Raw genomic sequence first — 20,850 nt, 5'->3', positions numbered from 1 at the left:
GAGCTTGTTTCTTCATGGTGCTGCTGGCAGCTTTGGGCAATCTCCTTCCAAAAATTAAAAAAAGGCAGCGCTGCAAAGCATTGCACCCTCCTTTTGGCAGGGCTGAGAACACGGACACAGATGCTCACAGATTTGCATGCACGGCTGTGTTTAGAGGCCACGTGTGTTTGTTGCACGACACACATATCCAGCTTGATGGGAGCTGGCATTTTTCTTTTTTTAACAAAAACACACAGCCCTGAGTCAATCTGCCAAGGTATGATGCTATTGGCATCACGGCGCAAGAATAGCATCAAGGCCAGAATCCACAACAACAACACATATGTGACAGAAAGCAAAGTACATGGCTCGGTACAGAAGTGTCCTCGTGAAGACCACACAGCAGAAGGGATGTCCCTCTGTTTGCTACATGGGACAGAGAACAAAGTTTTCCAGAGAGGGAAGCATGGATGGCATTGTGCTCCATGCCGAACAGACAGGTGTGTGTGTGTGTGTGTGTGTGTGTGTGTGTGTGTGTGTGTGTTTATATGTTGTCTCTGGTGAAACCCAAAACAGGCTCTCGAAACAATGCAAAAATTATTTCATCATAGGCATTGGTGGGATAACTTGAGTGTCAGTTGACCCTACCATTAGGCAGAGGGCCGGCCCTACCATTAGGTAGGTGAGTGTACACACACTAAGAGAGAGCACTTCCTCCTTTCATTGGCTTGAAACTTGTGGAAAGAGAATTTCATCGGCCCTGACCTTATAATTCCTATGTCAGAGATTTGGAAAACTATCTGGCCAGTAGGATGTCAGCAGTTTACATCTGACCTGCCCCACAAACAATTAATGGGTTAAATACATTTGGATAGTGCCAGGGGTGCCTCTTGGAGATACTAAAGGAAGCACAAGACAGCACACGGCATGTCAAAACAAAGGCTCTGTTCACTGGAACAATGGATAGTTTGCTTCTTCTTTTTTGTTATCTAGGAAGACATGCCTGCCCTGAACAAAAACACTTCAACCATTAGTAAAAATTGGCTCCATCAACCAGTCAGTCAACTAAAACTTTACTTTGATTAATCTATCAATTAAGCCTTGTGAGTCTGTTCAATATCCATTTGCTAGGACTCTCAGCAATCAAATTTAGGAACTGTCCACAAGTTTATTTTGAAGTTTGCAATAGTGGAGAATCAGCTCCATTGCCAGCTCAACAGCCACCCATGTTACCGCTACACTGCTACTGCTGCTGCTGCTGCTGCTGCTGCTGCTGCTGCTGCTGCTTCTGTGTCCACAAACTATTCTGAGCAATTCAACATAAAGCAGTCCACTGGCTGAATGCCGACACTCACACAAACCACCTGGGAGAGGTAGGGATCTGAAACACAGACATTTACATACCAGGAGCACACATGTGGGGAAAGCTTAAACACATGCCAGGACAGACATGTGTTCATAGAGGAGAAGGCCACCCCACAGATAGGTGTGGGGCATAGATGTGAGCATCTGTCCATATGTGTGGCTACGTCACTGTGCATAACTGGATCGATGTGCACACAGATACATGCAGAGGAGCATAGACGTTCATCCCAAGCACCATCTGCACAATCCCACAAACTCACACCCTTTTGAACCTGCGCAAATATCTGCATCTGCTTACAGGGTGGGCTCACTTCACTTTTTCCTTCTGTTTCAATAATCCCTTGCTCCACTTTTCATTAAGAACACAGGAAGCTGCTTTATACAGAGATCAGTATTGTCCTCACTGGGTGGCAGCAATGGCTCTCTAGGGTTTTTAGGCAGGGAACCTTTCCTGGCCCTACCTAGAGATGCTGCCAGGGATTGAACCTGGGACTTTCTGCATGCAAAGTGGGTGCTCTGCCATAGAGCTACGGCCCTTCCCTGTATCACCAGCATCATCCAATTACTAACAGATGGCTACTGTTCCTGCACTGCCACTGATGCCACAACAAGTTAGAAGTGCCTGACTGTGTTATTGGGCAAATGTGTGCCCACCTTCCAGGTTGAACTCCATTCACAGTTCAGCCATGGGGTGTGTGTGTTACTTATTTCCACGAATATACCTTTTTGCCAGAGCATAGAAATGGAAGGGGAAGCGGGGAATCAGTAAATGCTATGTGGGTGCTCTGCTGTAGTGCTAGTTTTATTTATAAAGCCTATCTGTTGCATTCTCTGCCAAAAGTTACTTGAAGTGATTACAGCAGAAAATCACAGGAAGATTCAATAAGAATGTATTGGGGGGGGGGAAGAACCTTGAGCACAACTGATCATGCAGCTAAAATCCAAACACTTTGCTATAGACGAAAACACCCACTGAAACCCTCAGCCGAGTTATAAACACAGAACTTAACAGCAGCATCAACAGCCAGTTAAGATTAACTACTCAAAAACGCGTTTTTAAAAAAGCATTGACAGTGTGCTGAAATTAACATTATGGCTTTCCCCCAACAAATAATTCCAAAGGGTACAAGCTATCCCAGAAAAGGCCCAGCGACTTACCCTCATGGATGGAAGAGACAGGACAAGGCCTCAGAGAAAAGGGGTGTGTGTGTGTGAAGCAGCACATAGGAAAATGTGCACCCTAAACGATGCAAAATCCAGTCCATTTCATGCTTTAAAGGTCATTGTTGTTTACCATGGAAGTGATTCTTCCAGGGTAAATGAGGACTGGCACATAACTGCCGGAAGGGCTGACCTACATTAATGCAGAAGGTGGGGCTGAAGAAACAGCGGCTGGACCCAACCCCAACAGAAAACTGGGGAAGAGCAGAGGGGGATTTGGGAAGGAAGTCACATCTTCCCCTGTCCCAGAGTGCAGTAGCTGCTAGCAATACCCTAAAATCTTTGTTTCAACAGGGATGACAGATCACAGACCCTCATGGAAGCACGGGGGACAACCTAGCCAGGATATGTGCTTGTGGCTCAAACAAAATGCACCGCAAACTCAAACCCTTTAGTTGTGTCCCTAATGAAGAATATGCACTAATGGATTTGCACTCTGCACATCTATGCACAAAGCCAAAAGTGAACCTACACCCATAGAAAGATGCTTCAGTTGGTAGCTTTGTACAAAACATGTGTTATGCTAGTATGTTTAGGTACAGAAACGTGAACACACTTGTAATCAACCAACAAGGGGCACAACCAGTGCTTTTTTCTTAAAAAATGTTAAGGGATACTCTCATTTTCCTACTACTATTGAAATACTGTCCCTCAATGAGGCCAAACTTAGATTCACAAAACGTTTAGGGGTACGCGTCCCCCCAGAAAAAAGGCACTGGGCACAACAATCCCGAAAGGATCTCCTGCACGATTCTCAAGGCAATTAATGGCACCTATACCAAGAGGAGCATCTCCTGATCATTTCTTTGCAGCTTGTGCTGGAGTGCTTCCTAGTGCCTCATGCCCCATGTTTTGCAAACATGTGCCCACAACTGCACATACCTCTGTTTCGACACACAACTGCACATGGACGGGATCATGCTTTCATGCACACAAACACCCACAAGTGACTGTTCTCAGCCTCTGCGCTGCCTGACCGATGACCAACTTTAGGTGGGGACTTTGGGAGACACATCTCCACCTGCTTACCACCAACCCTCCCTACCTGTTTAAGCGACACCAAGTGGTCACCCTGTCCCAAAGATGCTGGGATGGCGACCTAAGCAGCGCACATCGAAGCAGTGGGGGGGGGGGGAACGTACCTTTTTTGAGAGGTTTCTCAGTGGAGACTTCACACAGTTGCCCATAATATGCTGAAGCTGCCTTTCCGGGAGACAGGCTTAGAAAAGGAAGCGGGCAATTGGTTCCATGAAAGGCAGTCCTTAGGAGCAAAGGGAGAGAGGCAGCAGCAGTCAAATCTAGAGCTCCACTGGGCACAAGTGGCAGGGCGCCTCTCTTCTGAGAGCTCTCTTCTTCTTCCCTTCCTTCACTCATTCATCTCCTTCCTTCCTTCCCTCCCTCTCCTTCTTTCTGCTTGTTAACTTTATGCTCACTTCTTTGAAGAGATGAAGCAGGAAGGGAAGGGAAAGCAGCAGAGAGGGAAGGAGGGAGGAACGGAAAGAAAGAGGAAGAGAAGGAGGGAGTGGGTGGATGGATGGATATAATCTACATCAGATTAAAGTTCTGATCCCTCCCACCACTCAGGATAGGAGGAGGAGGAGGAGGAATCTGGTTTGACTCATTGGAGGGAGGATGAAGAGCAAAGAAGCCCCCACAAGAAGTCAGTTTCTACCTTTGCCCTCAGTGCTCAGAGACTGCCACAGTGCTCCGTTCTATCCCCTCAAACACTGAGCATTTCGATGCCCAGAGAAGACAGCTGGGAGGAGCGCAATCCACTTATAGGCACTAAGAAGGGCCTGAGCAAATTGAGTGCAAGAAAACAGATGAACAGAACACATCCACCACCAGTGCAGGGCTTCTTGAGAGGTTTGGCAAAATTTTTCTCCTTGATCAGGGCCTGCATCACACAGATACGGACAGGTGTGGAATGACCCTACCCCTCCAACATTTGGGGGATTCATTCCCCCCCCCCCTCTCTCTCTCTCTCTCTCTCTCTCACACACACACACACACACACACACATTGTAAGGGGGATGGACAAAACCAATATTTTACACTAGGCTTTGAACAGTTTCACCAGCAGGTGAATCAACTTACATTTTTTGTTGATTAATTGGTAGTGGCTGAGGGTGATATAAGCTAAGGGGTTGCATTTGGGGGCTCTTTGGGTTTTGGTGAAAGGGAATAGAATATGCCAGTATGAGGGATGCCCTTCCCCTCTAGTAATACACGGCAGCTTTTGCTTATACAACATCATCATTTATCTCACAAATCCTCTAGTACTTGAAAACAGAGCCTATATGGGTGTTTAAATGTGCAAATTGATGTGAATTTAATCAGTTCATGAATCTGCTGAAAAGCAGAGGATTACTCAACAAAATTAGACTTTCTGTCTTTGGGGATTCTTTCTGTATCACAGAAACCTACAAAGCTGCCTTATACCAAGTAAGAACACTGGGGTCCATTTTCTCTACACTGACTGGCAGCAGCTATCCAGGGTTTCAGACAGGTGTCTTTCCCAGTCCTATCTGGAGACACCAGGGGCTGAACCAGGGACCTTCTGCAGACAGAACAGATGCTCTACCACTGAGTTATGGCTCTTCCCCTTGCTTTCTCCCAGCTCTATACTTGAAATTGAGAGCCATCTGTAATTGACCCTGGAACCCAAAGCCTTGCATACACCATGAAGCCAGAACTAAATGGCTGAATATTTATATATGGGGCTGCCAAAAAAGTTTGAGTCCAAGTTCCTAGAGCCTGAGAACCTTGTATAAGAACACAAGAAGAGCCTGCCAGATCAGGCTAGTGGCCCATTTAATCCAGCATCCATTTCTCACAGTGGCAAACTAGACACCTCAATGGGAAGCCTATAAGCAGGACCTGAGCTCACCAGCACTCTCCCCTCCTGTGGCTTCCAGCAACCAGCATTCGTAGGCATTTAGTGGCTCTCACAGTTGAAGTAGAACAATAGCCCCCATGGCTAGTAGCCATCAAGATGAATTTGTCTAACCCTCTTTTAAAGCCATCCAGGTTTGTGGCCACTACTGCCTCCTCTTAAAGCAAATTCCACTACTGAACTATGCACCGTCTCAAGAAGTCCTTCCTCTTGCCTCTCCTACATCTCCCAACATTTGTAACTGGAGCTGCAGGCCACGTGCTCTACGACGGAGCCACATCCACCCACAGCATTTGCCGGCCTGAGATGCCATTTCCTTTCCTACTTCATGTAAGTGGTTTCCTATCTTATCACAGCACCGACAAGAAAATGGGCCTGGGTGAAGAGAGAAGGGCAAAAGAGAAAGAGGGAGAGATAACAGATCCTCAGACCCCTGGGGCACATGAGAAAGCTAGAGAGTTCCAGAAAGACATCTACTTCTGCTTCATTGACTATGCAAAAGCCTTTGACTGTGTCGACCACAGCAAACTATGGCAAGTTCTTAAAGAAATGGGAGTGCCTGATCACCTCATCTGTCTCCTGAGAAATCTCTATGTGGGACAAGAAGCTACAGTTAGAACTGGATATGGAACAACTGATTGGTTCAAAATTGGGAAAGGAGTACGACAAGGCTGTATTTTATCTCCCTGCTTATTTAATTTATATGCAGAATACATCATGCGAAAGGCTGGGCTGGATGAATCCCAAGCTGGAATTAAGATTGCCGGAAGAAATATCAACAACCTCAGATATGCAGATGACACAACCTTGATGGCAGAAAGTGAGGAGGAATTAAAGAACCTTTTAATGAGGGTGAAAGAGGAGAGCGCAAAATATGGTCTGAAGCTCAACATCAAAAAACGAGGATCATGGCCACTGGTCCCATCACCTCCTGGCAAATAGAAGGGGAAGAAATGGAGGCAGTGAGAGATTTTACTTTCTTGGGCTCCATGATCACTGCAGATGGTGACAGCAGCCACGAAATTAAAAGACGCCTGCTTCTTGGGAGAAGGGCAATGACAGGCCTAGATAGCATCTTGAGAAGTAGAGACGTCACCTTGACAACAAAGGTCCGTCTAGTTAAAGCCATGGTTTTCCCAGTAGTGATGTATGGAAGTGAGAGCTGGACCATAAAGAAGGCTGATCGCCGAAGAATTGATGCTTTTGAATTATGGTGCTGGAGAAGACTCTTGAGAGTCCCATGGACTGCAAGAAGATCAAACGCATCCATTCTTAAGGAAATCAGCCCTGAGTGCTCACTGGAAGGACAGATCGTGAAGCTGAGGCTCCAGTACTTTGGCCACCTCATGAGAAGAGAAGACTCCCTGGAGAAGACACTGATGCTGGGAAAGATGGAGGGCACAAGGAGAAAGGGGCGACAGAGGACGAGATGGTTGGATAGTGTTTTCGAGGTTACCAGCATGAGTTTGACCAAACTGCGGGAGGTAGTGGAGGACAGAGGTGCCTGGCGTGCTCTGGTCCATGGGGTCACGAAGAGTCGGACACGACTAAACGACTAAACAACAACAACAAACTGCTCACAACTGGGGAACTCCCCCATATCAGATGTTAAACCATCATCCTGTGTTGAGAGTTTTTCTTTCGTATTCTCCTTTACAGGCTTTACTTTTGAAAAATTTTGAGTCGTCAGAGTTGGAGTGGCTTCTAAATCAATTAGAGGTAGGAAGCGATTTTGGGTTTCCACCGCAAAGCAATGCTCAGCATTGTCACTCCCTCTTCTATTCCGGTGTGGCACCAACCTTGATAGTTTTGGTTTAGGGGATGATAGGGGCTCGTCAAAGTCTCTCAAGCGTTTGTTCCTACCCATACTTTCCTCAGGCCAAGGATTATACGATTCTTAAAATAACATAACATTTGACACACAAATAAGATAGTTAAGACCACCAGAAGATGGCACCGTGGGTGAAAGCTCCTTGGATGGATAATAATAGTGAAGTTTTCCTCTCCACTGCGGTAAAATCCACTTACAACATCAGTCTTTCGTGGACACCTTGGACCCAGTTTGCAGAAGCTTTTCACAAGGGGAAGTATTGAAATGTGACAGCCTCAAGATGTCTAGGGGGTAGGGTGCCAAATGTCCTGGCTCCACTGGCCTCTCTCAACCCTCTATGACAGCAGCCTGGGCACAAACGATGACTTATCCAGGATTTAAACACCACACAGCGTCTTCCTCTTAAGCCCTCTCTCCAGTTAGGATAATGGCGTTCTCTTCTCTTTTAGCAGCCGAGGCCGGCCCGCTGATAAGAGAGAAACAAGGAGCAGTCTGCAGCAATCTGGAGCAGGGCCAAATCTCTCAGAAAGTTGCCATAGCATGTAGCTGCAGCAATTATAAAATGCTCCAAAGACTGACTGGGTCAGTTAAAATAAAATATAAAGGATTAAGAGAAGATTAAAAGAAATCCAAAGAGCACCGGTAAGCGCGTCTTACCTCGGCGCCATGCTGAAACCCAGCCTCTTGATCCTGAATTTCCAACCTGGGAAAGTATTCCATAGGGTAGGAGCTGCAGCAGAAAAAGCTCTGCCCATAGTTGACACCACCCTTGCCTGCTGAGGGATTTGGAGCCGGGCCTCAGATGTCAATCGGAGGGTGCAAGGAAAAGGCAGCTCCCAAGGTACCCAGATCTCTAGCCTTCTGCACTTTCAAGATTAAGACCAACACCTTAAGTTGAGCCCAGACAGCGAGTGCAAATTATGTACAACTGGAGTGATAAAATCAAATTTCCAAGCCCCTACCAAGCAGGTGGCAAAGACATGAAGCCAGTTGCACCTGTAGTGGCCGGCAGACACTGTTCAGCTTCCTGAGTCACCCGTAAACTGCCTTCCACCAAATCATTGGTCAGTCTACCTCAGGACTGTCTGATCTGACTGGCTTCCTGGAGTTCATGCAGGCAGGTATTTCCCAGCCCTGCTAACTGGAGAAACTGGGAATAAAACCTGGACCCTTATGCACGCGTAACATGTGCTCTGCCACACAGCCACCAGTGATTTCTGGTAGATTCAGTGCATCTTGGTAATGTTGTGAATAAGCAATCAGAGAGGGAGGCAGTCCAGTCCAGGAGGACAAGAAGGCTTGGCAACTCTCCTTGGGAGATCTATTAATGACCAGTGCCTCTGAGGATGCCAAAAGGGGCAATTGATGACTCTCTGCTAGTTTATTCTGGGACTTCAGTGCGTCAGCCTGTGGCGGCCAGTGTCCTGGTAGAGCAGAAGGCATGGAGTCCAACAGTAGATGGAGCCAGAGCCAATGGCAGACAGAGGCAGAGTCAATGACTGGTGGAACCAGCTAAAGCCACATTCACACCATATATTTAAAGCACTATGATACCACTTTAGACAGGCAAGGCTTCCCGCAAATAATTATGGGAGCTGTAATTCAGGGTGATGAGGGTTCTATGGAGACAATGACAATAAAGATTATCGTATCGTATGAGCACATTTGCTTCTATGGAATCCATATTCCATGGCTCACTAGAGGAAATTGCTGTCCTCCTTCGGGTTTTAGTGTTCCCGTTGTTTTGTGTTTCCTCGCTCTGCTGATTTATTGCGACCCAGCGGCTGCTACTTGGGCTGGGTCACTCCGTTCTTTCCAATCTTGTCTGAGCTCTGCCTGGAGAATGTGACTCATTGGCCACCATTCCTTGCCTTCCGAGGCTGTCTGATTGGTCCACCCCCCCCCCTTATCAAAGAATCTGAACATCTGCACTCTCTATGTCATGCCTCTGACAAAGTGGGCTCTGGTCCACAAAAAGCTGATGCCGTAATAAATTTGCTAGTCTTTAAAACAAGCCTTTTGGGGAAGGGTCCCAGCTCAGTAGAAGAACATCTTGTTTGCATGCAAAAGGTCTCAGGCTCCATCCCTCTGTCTTCTGCATCTGCAGTAGGGCTGTGAAAGCGTGCTTGCTTGAAATCCTGGAGAGTTGATGCCAGTCAGGTTAGAACAGGGCTGAGGAACCTTTTTCAGCTCAAGGGCCACATTCACTCCTAGGCAACCTCCCAGGGGGGCACATGCCAGTGGTGGGTGGAGTCAGAGGCAAAAGTGGGTTGAGCAACTGATGCAAATTTTACATTTGTACAGTAAGCTAGTTCTCTCTCTCTCTCTCTCTCTCTCTCTCTCTCTCTCTCTCACACACACACACACACACACACACACAGAGCACCCTTTCCTCCATCCAGGCCGACAAAAAACCCCCCATTTATATGCTTTTACACATGTTCTTTTTTTTAAAATGCTTTTTATGCTTTTACACATGTTCTAGTGGTTTTCTACTGTATTTTTATTCCATCTTTATACTTTTTGTGTTGTGCTTTTTAAATATTAAGTGGTTTGTAAATGTTTTTAAATAAATAAATAAATAAATAAATAAATAAATAAATAAATAGATGATAGATAGATAGATAGATAGAAAGAATTGAAGGAAACATTCCATCAGAGGACTTAGTAGGCTAGCAAGCTCTGTGCCGCAGCTGACCTCAAGAAGAAGGCTCATTGATCAGTGGTACGGCGTCTGCTTTGGATGAAGAAGGTCCCAGGTTCAATCCCCATGTAAGGCTGGAAATGCCCCCTGCCAATCACTGTAGACAATCCTGAGCTAGATGGAGTAAAGGTCCGACTCAGTATAAGGCAGGTTCCTATAGCACAGCATCTGTTTTACGTGAAGGCCTCAGGTTCAGTGCCCATCGGCTCTAGGTCGGGCTAGAAGACACCCAGCCTGAAATCCCTGATCGCTGCTGCTAGTCGTTGTAGGCAATTTGAACTGGATGGAGTAAGCCTTTGACACTGCGTAAGGTTTACATTCCTATGACCCACTTCCTTGGAGAGCTGTTTGTGCCATGTGTAGGAGACCGTATCTGTTTCTGCAGACATAAGAAGAGCCTTCTGGATCCAGCCAATGATCCATCTAGTTCAGGTATCCTGTTCTCTCACTGGCCAAGCAGATAAGCCAAAAGGAACTCTGCAAGCAGGACCTGGACACAAGAGTCCCCTCCTCTCCTGCGGTTTCCAGCGACTGATATTCAGAAACATTACTGCCTCCAACTGTGGAGGCAGAGCATAGCCATTGTGGCTAGTAGCCACTGATAGCCTTGTCCACCATGAATTTGTCTAATCCTCTTTTAAGGCCACCTAAGTTGGTGGCTATCATTACCTCCTGTGTGAGCGAGTTCCATAGTTCAACTGTGGGCTGACCTCTGCACCGTAGCGGGTGTGGAAATACCTCCAAGTCTGAGAAAGGCAGAATAGCTCCCTCCTCAGGTCAGGGGGACCAAGGGGGAAGCACTGAGGACCATCCTCTGAATGCAGCAGCCTTGTTTCATTGCCACCTAAATCTTCTGCAAAGGGGCCAAATCTGAGAGTCATGACAGAGTTTTTCTTCTTCTCAATGTTACGGCAATGGCATAGCAAAGATCCCCCACACTGCTGCTGCTGGGAAGTGCAATCTGACCCCAAAGGCAGATTGAAGCACATTTGATTCTTTGCAGAACACTGGAGCACTTTCTGCAAGGGTCTGGCGTCAGCAGCCAATAGCACTTCCAGTCCATCTGGAGCAGCTGTTGATGTTATGACCAACAAGCTGGCTTCACATCACGCTGTGCATTGTTTGTGTGTTTTTTAAAAGGTCCATGGCTTCAAAGAGATTTTGGGGAGACATAAAGCAGTCTGCTCAAACCACACTGGAATTCCTCATTTGCAAAGGAATTATTTACACACACATGGACATACACACACATCCCCTTTTTCCAGAGACGTCAAGCGCTCTCTGCATCTGGCATTTTTATGAAGTTCTGTGAGCCTGATGAGGGATGTTGGAAATGTAGTGAGCAAAGTCATCTTCATAGGCATGGCTTTTACCATTTAACCATCTTTGCCAATTATTGAGGCCACATCCTTGTTTAGATAGCAATTAAAACTTTTCTATTCCGCCAGGTCTGTGCAGGCAACTCTGAATACAAAGTTCAGTTCATAAGTTTATTGTTCTAGAGACAAAGGCCATGACAAACTTGTATCAAGCAATAGTATTAATAAAATAATTCAGAAAATACAGGCAAAATATAAAAAAAGACTTTGCTAAGATTCTGAGCATTAAAACACAGCTTCCCTTGTGCATCTCTGACAGCTCCAATTCTAATACTATTTTGCCTTTTTAAAATGCAATTTGCCAACATCCATGGTGTAAGAGAGAGAAGTTACCAGAGACACCAACAAACTCAAATCCAGCTTGATGTCAAATTAAATCTCTGAATCACCACATCAACGTATATTTTTTTTATCTAACCCCTTTTGCCTTGATTGTTTTGTTTTGCCTGCATTTTTTTTATTTTATTTTTTTGCAGCCAATGCATAGAGGGCCACTCTTGTGTGTTACAAAGCTATTATTGCCACTCAAAAGAAATTGAACCATTTCTGCCGGGCTGTGCCTGCTTGCTTGTGTGTGCAAAGGTTTCAGAAAGCAATCTCTGGGGTCTCTATTTAAGGCTGACAGATAATGAGTGAAGTCTTCCACCTGCGGTTGACCACAAATACAAAGGCTGTCTGCTTATGGGACCATGCTGTAGCAGCCTTCCAAGAATGCAGTGGTCATCACTTGGAAACGCTGTGCAATAAATGCAGTTCTTAAGGAAACTGGTCAGAATTTGGTCATATAACAAGCTTTAAAATGCTCTTTTCTCAAAAGTGGATACCAAGGGGGAAATCTGGTGTTTCCAGTTGTAGGTCCCTCCTGTCCAGAAAAGCCAATTCCTTAATTGACACTTATTCAATGTCAAAGCAGAGTTTATTTCTAAAACACTTTGACAAGCTGCTTTCCAGAGCAGGTTATCACCAAAGTTCATACAGCACAGAAAAACTCTCAAAAGGCATAGTAGCAATTTTTAAAATATACTTTAAAGGAGCACTGTCTGCTCTTGCCTTAATTGTTGACCATGAGGATTATGTATGAAGAAGAGCTTCTGATATTCCTGATGGTAGAGTATAGTTATTTAGATAGATAGATAGATAGATAGATAGATAGATAGATAGATAGATGATAGATAGATAGATAGATAGCTATAATATATTCTGCACAGTTTCCAAAACCCAGACTGCAAAACCTTAGAGCATTTGAATAAGCACTATCCTACCAAATATCTTTAGGGCAGGTTCAATCAGCTTCCCTCCTTTATTGTAAAAGAACTTCATCAATGCCCCATGGTTTTCTGTGCTTTAACTTTCACTGCTTCCATATGACACTTCCAAGAAAGGCTTTCACTAAAGTGTACACCCAGGTGTCTAAATGAGTATGTTTGTTCAATAGCTCGCTGATCTAAAACATCATTTATACCTAGGACTGTCTTTGCCAAAAATCATAATCTTGGTCTTAAGAGTAATTTGTAGATAGGCTTTCCTGTTTACAGCATGTGCTAAACACCCCTCAAGAGATTTTTGAGGTCCAATCAAGAAAGAGACAGGAGCACTAATTCATCTGCATACATCAATAAGGAGATCTTTCTGTTCCTAATTACTGGAGAGGTGGAGCTTGCATTGGCTAAATATTACACCAAATCATTACTATAAAAGAGCCAGAATGCAACCCTGCTTCACTCCTTATGACATTTTAAAAGCATCAGTCATACCATCATTTAAACCTCTTTTTTGTATTGCTGTATAGTTTGTGGATGAATAGCAGAATTCTTCAGTCAATGTTAGCAATTCGAAATTTCTCCCTGTCTGTTTCAGTTAGTAGTCGAATGCTGCAGAAAACTCAATAAAGGCTACATAAGGATAATTCTTAATGTTCTTAGTATATTTCCTTATGGTTAAGAGTAAAACATCGATCATTGATGCTGTGCCCTCCTCTGAATCCCACTTGTTCTTCACAAATAATGTTGCTATTTTGCAACTAGTCTGATAATTTTGAAGGAGATACCATGCCTATAGCTTTGAGGAGGTGTCTAACCAGCTAATTGGCTGATAGTTTTCTGGATTCTTCCTATCTCCTTTCTTATAAATCAGGAAAATAATACTCAATTTCCACCCAGAGGGCATTTGGCCTGTGTTGTTTATGGTGGTAAATAAGCCAGCCAGGATAGACTTCCATGATGATTCCATGTATTCTTTATAGAGCTCAGGTGGAAGAATATCTTCTCCAGGTTGCCAATCAGGTAGGTTTGAGAAATCCTTAAACACTGCTGGTACATATGTTTGCCCAGATTTTGTTGTTGTTGTTGTTTAGTCATTTAGTCGTGTCCGACTCTTCGTGGCCCCATGGACCAGAGCACGCCAGGCACGCCTGTCTTCCAGCTTGGTCAAACTCATGTTCGTAGCTTCGAGAACACTGTCCAACCATCTCGTCCTCTGTCGTCTCCTTCTCCTTGTGCCCTCAATCTTCCCCAACATCAGGGTCTTTTCCAGGGAGTCTTCTCTTCTCATGAGGTGGCCAAATATTGGCCACCAAATATGTTGGAGAAACATTTAACACAATTAAAGGGAGGAATTGAGGCTTCTTGTAATGATCTCACTTCATTTAAACTCTGGGCCACCAGTTCCCAGAATCTGTCTTCCTTATTTTCCATTACTGCTAGTCCCAGTTCCTGTCACTGGGTTTTCGTATATTCAGCTTTCTTGCTTTTGAGCAGAGTCTTGTATTCCAATCTACATTTGATCACATTTTCTGTGGAAGCCTCTGATGAATTCTTATGCAAATCTCTAATTGCTTTAACCAGAACTTTCTTAGCTGCTTTGCATTGACCATCAAACCAGTCAAGGTGTGTTGTCTCTGTGTTGTTGTTATTAATTATATAAGCTATCAAATAGGGCCTGGGTTCTGTGACAATTTGCTGGAAGACATCAACAAGATTTGGAGATTTGCTCACGAAAAGGTGGCTCAAATTTGTCATGTCCTGTATTTCTCAACACACTCTTGAGGATTTGGTAGTTAGTATGTTTTCTGTTAAAGGACGTAGGATCACTGATATTGGAAAGCAGTTGCTTTCTGTTTGTTCTAGCACTTCAAAAGTGTTCACAAAAGTGAATAAAAATGTAAAGGTAAAGGTAAAAGACCCCTGGAGGGTTAAGTCCAGTCAAAGGCAACTATGGAGTTGCGGCACTCATCTCACTTTCAGGCCAAGGGAGCCAGCGTTTGTCCACAGACAGATTTCTGGGTCATGTGGCCAGCATGACTACACCGCTTCTGGTGCACGGAGGACCATGACAAGTGCCAGAGTGCACGGAAATGCCATTTACCTTCCCACTGGAGTGGTACCTATTTATCTACTTGCATTGGCATGCTTTTGAACTGCTAGGTTGACAGGAGCTGGGGCAGAGCAACGGGAGCTCACTCCATCACAGGGATTCGAACCGCCAACCTTCCAATTGGCAAGCCCAAGAGGCTCAGTGGTTTAGACCACAGCGCCACCCCTGTCCCCTACAAAAGTGAATAATGAAGGAGAGACTATAATGTGATTGAAAGCACTTCCAGCATGCTTGTTCAAATAAGTATATTGACCCTTAGATATGTCTAGAGGACTCTTGTGAAGAACATATAAATTATGTTGGAATACAAATTGCAACAGTTTCAGGCTCTGTGCTTGCATCATCTTGTCCAAAGAACAATGTGAGGTTAGGAAAATATCTTCTGAGTCTAAGCGTAAAAGTACCAAGAGACCCTCTGCAGTTGCTACAACTGAGGCATTAAAATATCCACTAAAAAGTACAAATGCTGTGGGGAAATTATGGCTGATCTGCTCTAGTAGGGATGTTCAACCTGACTAAACATTGGTGGTCAGTGACATACTATTAGTAGGAGGGAGGTAGATATTTATTTATACAGAAAAGAAATACTCCTAATTCAATTTTGATTTCTACTGACAAAAGATAGTTATTTTGCATTCGAAACTCTGCTATCAAAACTTCCCCTCCCAAATCAAGTGATAAAAGGTAGCCAGGCCCCCACTTCCTTGGCCCTTTTTAAAATACGATTAAGAATATAGCCTTCCATAATAATTAATTGGTGTATGTTTTTAACTTTATGGTTTTATGTTTTTAGTGCTGTAAACAGATTTCATATACTATCTTATCATATACAAATATATTTTATAAACAAACAAACAAACAAATTTCTATAAAACAAAATCACCACAATAGCTGGCAATTCAGCCCCCTTTGGACCTTGGTGCTGGGAATCAACAAATTTGTCGATTTTTGTTTCTCTAACGTACTCATTTTTAAATCTTAGATTCAGTGTTCCACATATCCACATCAGCTTGAGATTTATTTATTTTTTAAAAGTTGCTCATGAAAATTCACCAGCATTTTAGTTTCAATTTCTCCTAAAATACACATTTTCAAAGTAGCTTCCTGGGATATAATGCATTTTTAATGCAATTTCCCCTAATATATGCAATTATATGCATACTTTACACCAGTATATGCATTTTTGTGCACATCACTTGGCTGGAGAACTGCACTGTGAAATGTGGAGAAGTGAAGGTTTTAAAGGGCGGCTGTGTTTCGATTTGTGTATCATTTCAGAAAGTACAAATTAGGATCAAGCAAATGGCACATCTAGTCCAGCATCTTGTTCTTATGGTGGCCAGTCAGATGCCCCTATTCAAAAGCCCCCTAGCATCATGGACAAGAGCATTCTCCCCTCCTGCAGATTCCAGCAAACTGGTATTCAGAACATCGCTGCCTAGGCCTCCAAAGCAGGGCCAGTAACAGACATTTCCCAGTGGATTGCACCCCATCAGTCAGATTGGCCCATCTCCTGATACGCCCCAAACCTGGGAACCAGCAGCTTCACTTTAGCTCCTGTGAGGGCCACTTCAGCTTGCTGTGCACGTCTCACATATCATAATGCCAGCATCTGGGTCCACCTCCACCAAGGCCATTTGCTAATATTAAGCAATTATGCTCCACCACACCCACATCCTAACCTGTCATTAGCCTAATGCGACACTGCGGCTGGTGCTCAGGCACAATGACAGAGCATCTGTTTCCCCCCACACCTCCCCCCTGGTATTGCTCCACTGCAAAGAGAGAGAGAGCTGTGCCAGGACTGTCAGCTTGGCCAAGCGTCTCAGAAAGCCCATTATTGAGACAACCACTGCAGCACTGATGAGATGCCTCGCTCTGTCTCCTGTTGCCTGCACTGTGAGTCTCTTCTTTTCTCCTTGGAACGCCCTCTTCTCCAGCTCAGGAACACTTTGCCCTGCTCCGATAGCACGCTGTGTGTGAAGTCACCCCTCCAGCTTGGGGCGTTCCACTCAATGGCTGTACATACTGTTGCAGAACTAACAGGAGGAGCTGGGCTCCCTCCTCTTCTCAGATGGGGAGAGGTACACTATCGGGCTGTGATGTATTTTGACGGTAAGAGTAGCAGGACCTATGTGTGCTTCAATGAGTTCTTTTCTGCACAGCTTTTACAGAAGGAAGAAACCGCCCATTTTGCTCACTAAGAGTCATCTGCATGATCAGGGGCAGAGCATCTGCTCTGCATACAGAAGACCCCCAGGTTCAATCCTCATGTAGGGCTAGGAGAGACACCCTATATGAAGGGCTGCTGGTCACTATAGTCCAAATGTTAGGAACCTGTAGCCATCCAGATGTTGCTAGACTACAGATCCCCTCATCCCTGACCATCCCTGATGGATGGGTCCATAATTAAGACCATGTTCATCCACCAGTCTAGACTGGGGGTTCAAGGGTGAGGGTGTGGCTTGCTATTGTCCATATAACCACCAACTCCTTTCCCAGAAAACTTCTTGATCTTGGACTTAGAGCAGCGGTTCTCAACCTGTGGGTCCCCAGATGTTGTTGGACTACAACTCCCATCATCCCTGAGCTTTGGCCTTGCTAGCTAGGGGTGATGGGAGTTGTAGTTCAACAACATCTGGGGACCCACAGGTTGAGAAAGGCTGACTTGGAGGGTCTTAGAGAGACTGCTTGGGTATGCTCCTGGTCTATTGATTGCCCTGTTACCCAGCAGCATCCCTGATTGGGCTGTCCAAGATAATCTCTGGGGTATTGTTGGATTTCAGGATGATCGTCTTGAGTGACCTCAGTATCCATGTGGAGGGAATCAGAGTTACAGTGGTTCCAATCCTAACTCCAGGACCAAATCAAGAGAGTAGCATTAGGTGAGTGCTTCTCAGCCCCTGAGTAGTTACATTAATGGGGTGCCACAGAGCACTATCTTATCTCCAGTGCTATTTAATATCTATATGAAGCCACTGGGAGTGGTCATTAGGTGTCTTGGGGCAAGGTGCCATCAGTATGCTGATGACACTCGGCTCTATTTCTCCATAACATCTGAACTGGGAGAGGCTGTGCAACCCTCTGGACCAGTGCCTGGATGCAGTGGTTAGATGGATGAGGAAAAACAAGATGATCATGAATCTTGGCGAGATGGGGACACTGTGGATGTGTGGTTCCTGTGTCTGAGAAATTGGTCAATTGCCTACCTCTGAAGGAGAAGGTTTGGGGTCTGGGGGTGATTCTGGACCGATCTTTGTTACTGAAAGCCCAGGTAGCCTCAGTGGCTAGAAGTGCCTTTTACCAGCTGCAACTGGTATGGCAGCTACAGCCGTTCCTGGACTGGGAAGGCTTGGCCACAGTAGTTCATGTACTGGTTACTTCAAGATTAGATTACAGTGGTACCTCTGGTTACGAACTGAATTCGTTCCAGAGGTCCATTCTTAACCCGAAACCATTTTTAACATGAGGCGCGCTTTTGCTAATGGGGCCTCCCACTGCCGTCGGGCCATCAGCGTGCGACTTCTGCTTGCATCCCGGGGCAAAGTTCGCAACCAGGAGCATCTACTTTCGGGTTAGCGGAGCTAGTTACCCAAAGCATTCGTACGGAGAACAGTACGTAACCTGAGGTTCTACTGTACTGCAATGTGCTCTAAGTGGGGCTTCCTTTGCATTTGATCTGGAAGCTGCAGTTAGTGCAGAATGCTGCAGCACGACTGCTGTCAGGAGTGAGACCCTGTCAACATATAACATCTGTGCTCAGAGATCTGCACTGGTTGCTGATTTGCTACCAGGCCAAGTTCAAGACACTTAACAACTTGGGACCAGTTTACCTATGAGATAACCTTTCCCCACACGTGCCCTCTCATCCACTTTAATCAGCAGAATGAGCAATACTATGGGTGCCATATGATACCCATTCTGCATTTGTAAGAACTCCATCATTTCATATGGCAGCGCTTACCCTTTGGAACTCCCTGCCTATTGACACCAGGCAGGTGCCTTCACTGTACTCTTTCTGTGCCTGCTAAAAGCATTTTTCCTTAGACAATTTTTTGTTTAGTCAAAGCCTATCCAAAAGATGTAGAATGTTGACATGTGCTTTAACCTGGTTTTTAGCTTATCACTGATTTTAATTATTTTTGAATGTTTTGAATTTTATTTTTTTTACTAACAATTTCATTGTTTTGTTCTTTTTGTAAACTGCTTTGAGGACTTCTTAGAACCAAACAGTATTTCAGTCTAGTGAAACAAAACAAAAAAGCTATGCTGACTGGAGCTGATGGGAGTCTAGCAATACCTGGAGGGCCACAGGTTCCCCACCTCTGATGTAGACAAGGCATTACTGAGCTGAGCGAACCAGTTCTCAGTTCTTGATATAAGACAGCTTCCTATCTTCCTACAAGACTGACGCAGGGAGGGGGACCAGTTTGCCAGCTGGTATGGTTTCTCTCCTTGACATAACACATGTAATAAGAGGAGACTGGCACTCTGCAATCCTGATCATTAAGGCGCCCCCTGAGGTGCTCAGTACTTCTCTCCACAGACTCCTCCAGGCAACCATTTCACATTTCCATAACTCTGTGTATGGGGGAAGTGCATGTGGATGGACAGTTAACCACCCTACTCGCTCCAGTTCTGCTGTCGTGACCTGCGGGTTCCTCCTGTGTTAGGGTTGCTAGGGGGTTGCCCAGAAGGCTTGAGCCCTGGGTGTTTTCTTCTGGGCCCCTGATCTCCTTCCCCTCTGTTTTAAAAAAATTAAGTCTGTTTTTTAAAAAACTTTGCTTAGTGATAAACATAAGGAGGATAAGGCTCCAAATGGCTATAAACCTTGATGGTTATGTTCTGCCTTCACTGTCAGAGGCAGTAATGCTTCTGAATACTAGTTGCTGAAAACCACAGAGGGGAGAGGGCTGTTGCGCTCAAGTTTCCCTCCTAGGCTTTCCTTTGGGGGCATCTGGTTGGCCACTGGTAGAACAGGATGCTGGACTAGATTAGGGGCAGACTTTGGTAATCTTTCGTAATACGGTGCCCTGTGTGAGGCCAATATTTGGTGCCCCAAAATGGATCTTCTCAATTTTGCATCTCTTTGGCTCAGTGCCCTGTGCGGGGGAACAGCTCACACAACCCTAAATCCGGCACTGGCCTGATCCAGCATACTCTTCTGGTGGTCTTATGCTCTTGGGAAGTCCACAAGTAAGGTCTGAACAGCCTCCCCAATTGCTTGCCTCCAGCATCTCGCCACTAAAACCCTACCTAGATATGCCAGGAATTAAACCTGGGACGTTCTGCATGCACAGCAGATTCTCTACCATCAAGATACAGTTCCCCCTAGTTTGTCTGAAAAAATGGTGTCCTGCCTTTCCACCAAATGGTACTCCCAAGAGCACACTTCAAGAAGAGCACATAGATTGGGAAAACTGCTCCTGCAGACATTACCGCACACACATGCCAATCTAATGTATGAAGCGCTTCCCCAAAGAAGACAAACTGTGTCACACAGAGCTTTAGATGCACTTACTCTGCATCTCCCTGGAGACACCCCCAGCTCCTAGTCTGTCATCTCCTCTCCCCAGTCCCCAGCTGCATGAGAAATGCAGGTTGGGCTTGTGATACAATGCATCATTGGAGAGCCAAATCCCTCTCTCCTTGCATTTCAAAAATCCTCACTTTGGTTTCATGGACTACTTGTGTTAGGACAGTGTGTTGTCTGGGGCTGATGGGAGCTGTATTCCAAAATGTCTGATGAGCACTGAGTCAGGACTGGTTGGTTAAAAGTTACATACTGTAGCCCCACCAAGATTGAGATAGGTTGGCGGCAGAGGTTGTATGAAGCCTGAGCAGTTGGGGGTGTTAATGCTTCTCTCTCTCCCCAGAGGGGAGCCAGTGGTGGCATACTGGTTACATTGTTGAACTAGGACCTGGAAGACCAGGGTTCAGATCCCCACACAGCCAGCAAACTCCCAGGGTGACCTTGGGCCAGTTACCATCTCTCAGCCTAACCTAACTCATGGAGTTGTTGTGAGGAGATGTTGGGGAGAAAGAGAACCCTTGAGCTCCTTGGAGAAAACGTGGGATATAAATGTGATAGATAAACAAACAA

At 45.3% G+C, this 20,850-nt stretch overlaps 1 protein-coding gene across 11 annotated transcripts in view; it reads right to left on the bottom strand.

Moving 5' to 3' along the window:
- CABP1 (calcium binding protein 1) overlaps nt 1-20,850 on the bottom strand; it is a 73,204-nt gene that overhangs the window by 14,267 nt on the left and 38,087 nt on the right. For 3 of the 11 annotated variants that reach the window (XM_053368538.1, XM_053368537.1, XM_053368539.1), the window contains one exon: nt 3,708-3,826. The exons of 5 other annotated variants lie outside the window; for them this stretch is intronic. In XM_053368538.1, the coding sequence (XP_053224513.1) occupies nt 3,708-3,752 (45 nt within the window). In that variant the 5' untranslated portion in view covers nt 3,753-3,826. Of the gene's footprint in view, nt 1-2,502; nt 2,892-3,707; nt 4,040-20,850 lie in introns of those variants that run through there. 3 more of the 11 variants (XM_053368536.1, XM_053368541.1, XM_053368540.1) reach the window with 2 other exon arrangements.

Source organism: Podarcis raffonei, chromosome 16 (assembly GCF_027172205.1).
Source record: "Podarcis raffonei isolate rPodRaf1 chromosome 16, rPodRaf1.pri, whole genome shotgun sequence".
Taxonomy (NCBI): Eukaryota; Metazoa; Chordata; class Lepidosauria; order Squamata; family Lacertidae; genus Podarcis; species Podarcis raffonei.
This window is presented reverse-complemented; position numbering and strand designations above follow the sequence as displayed.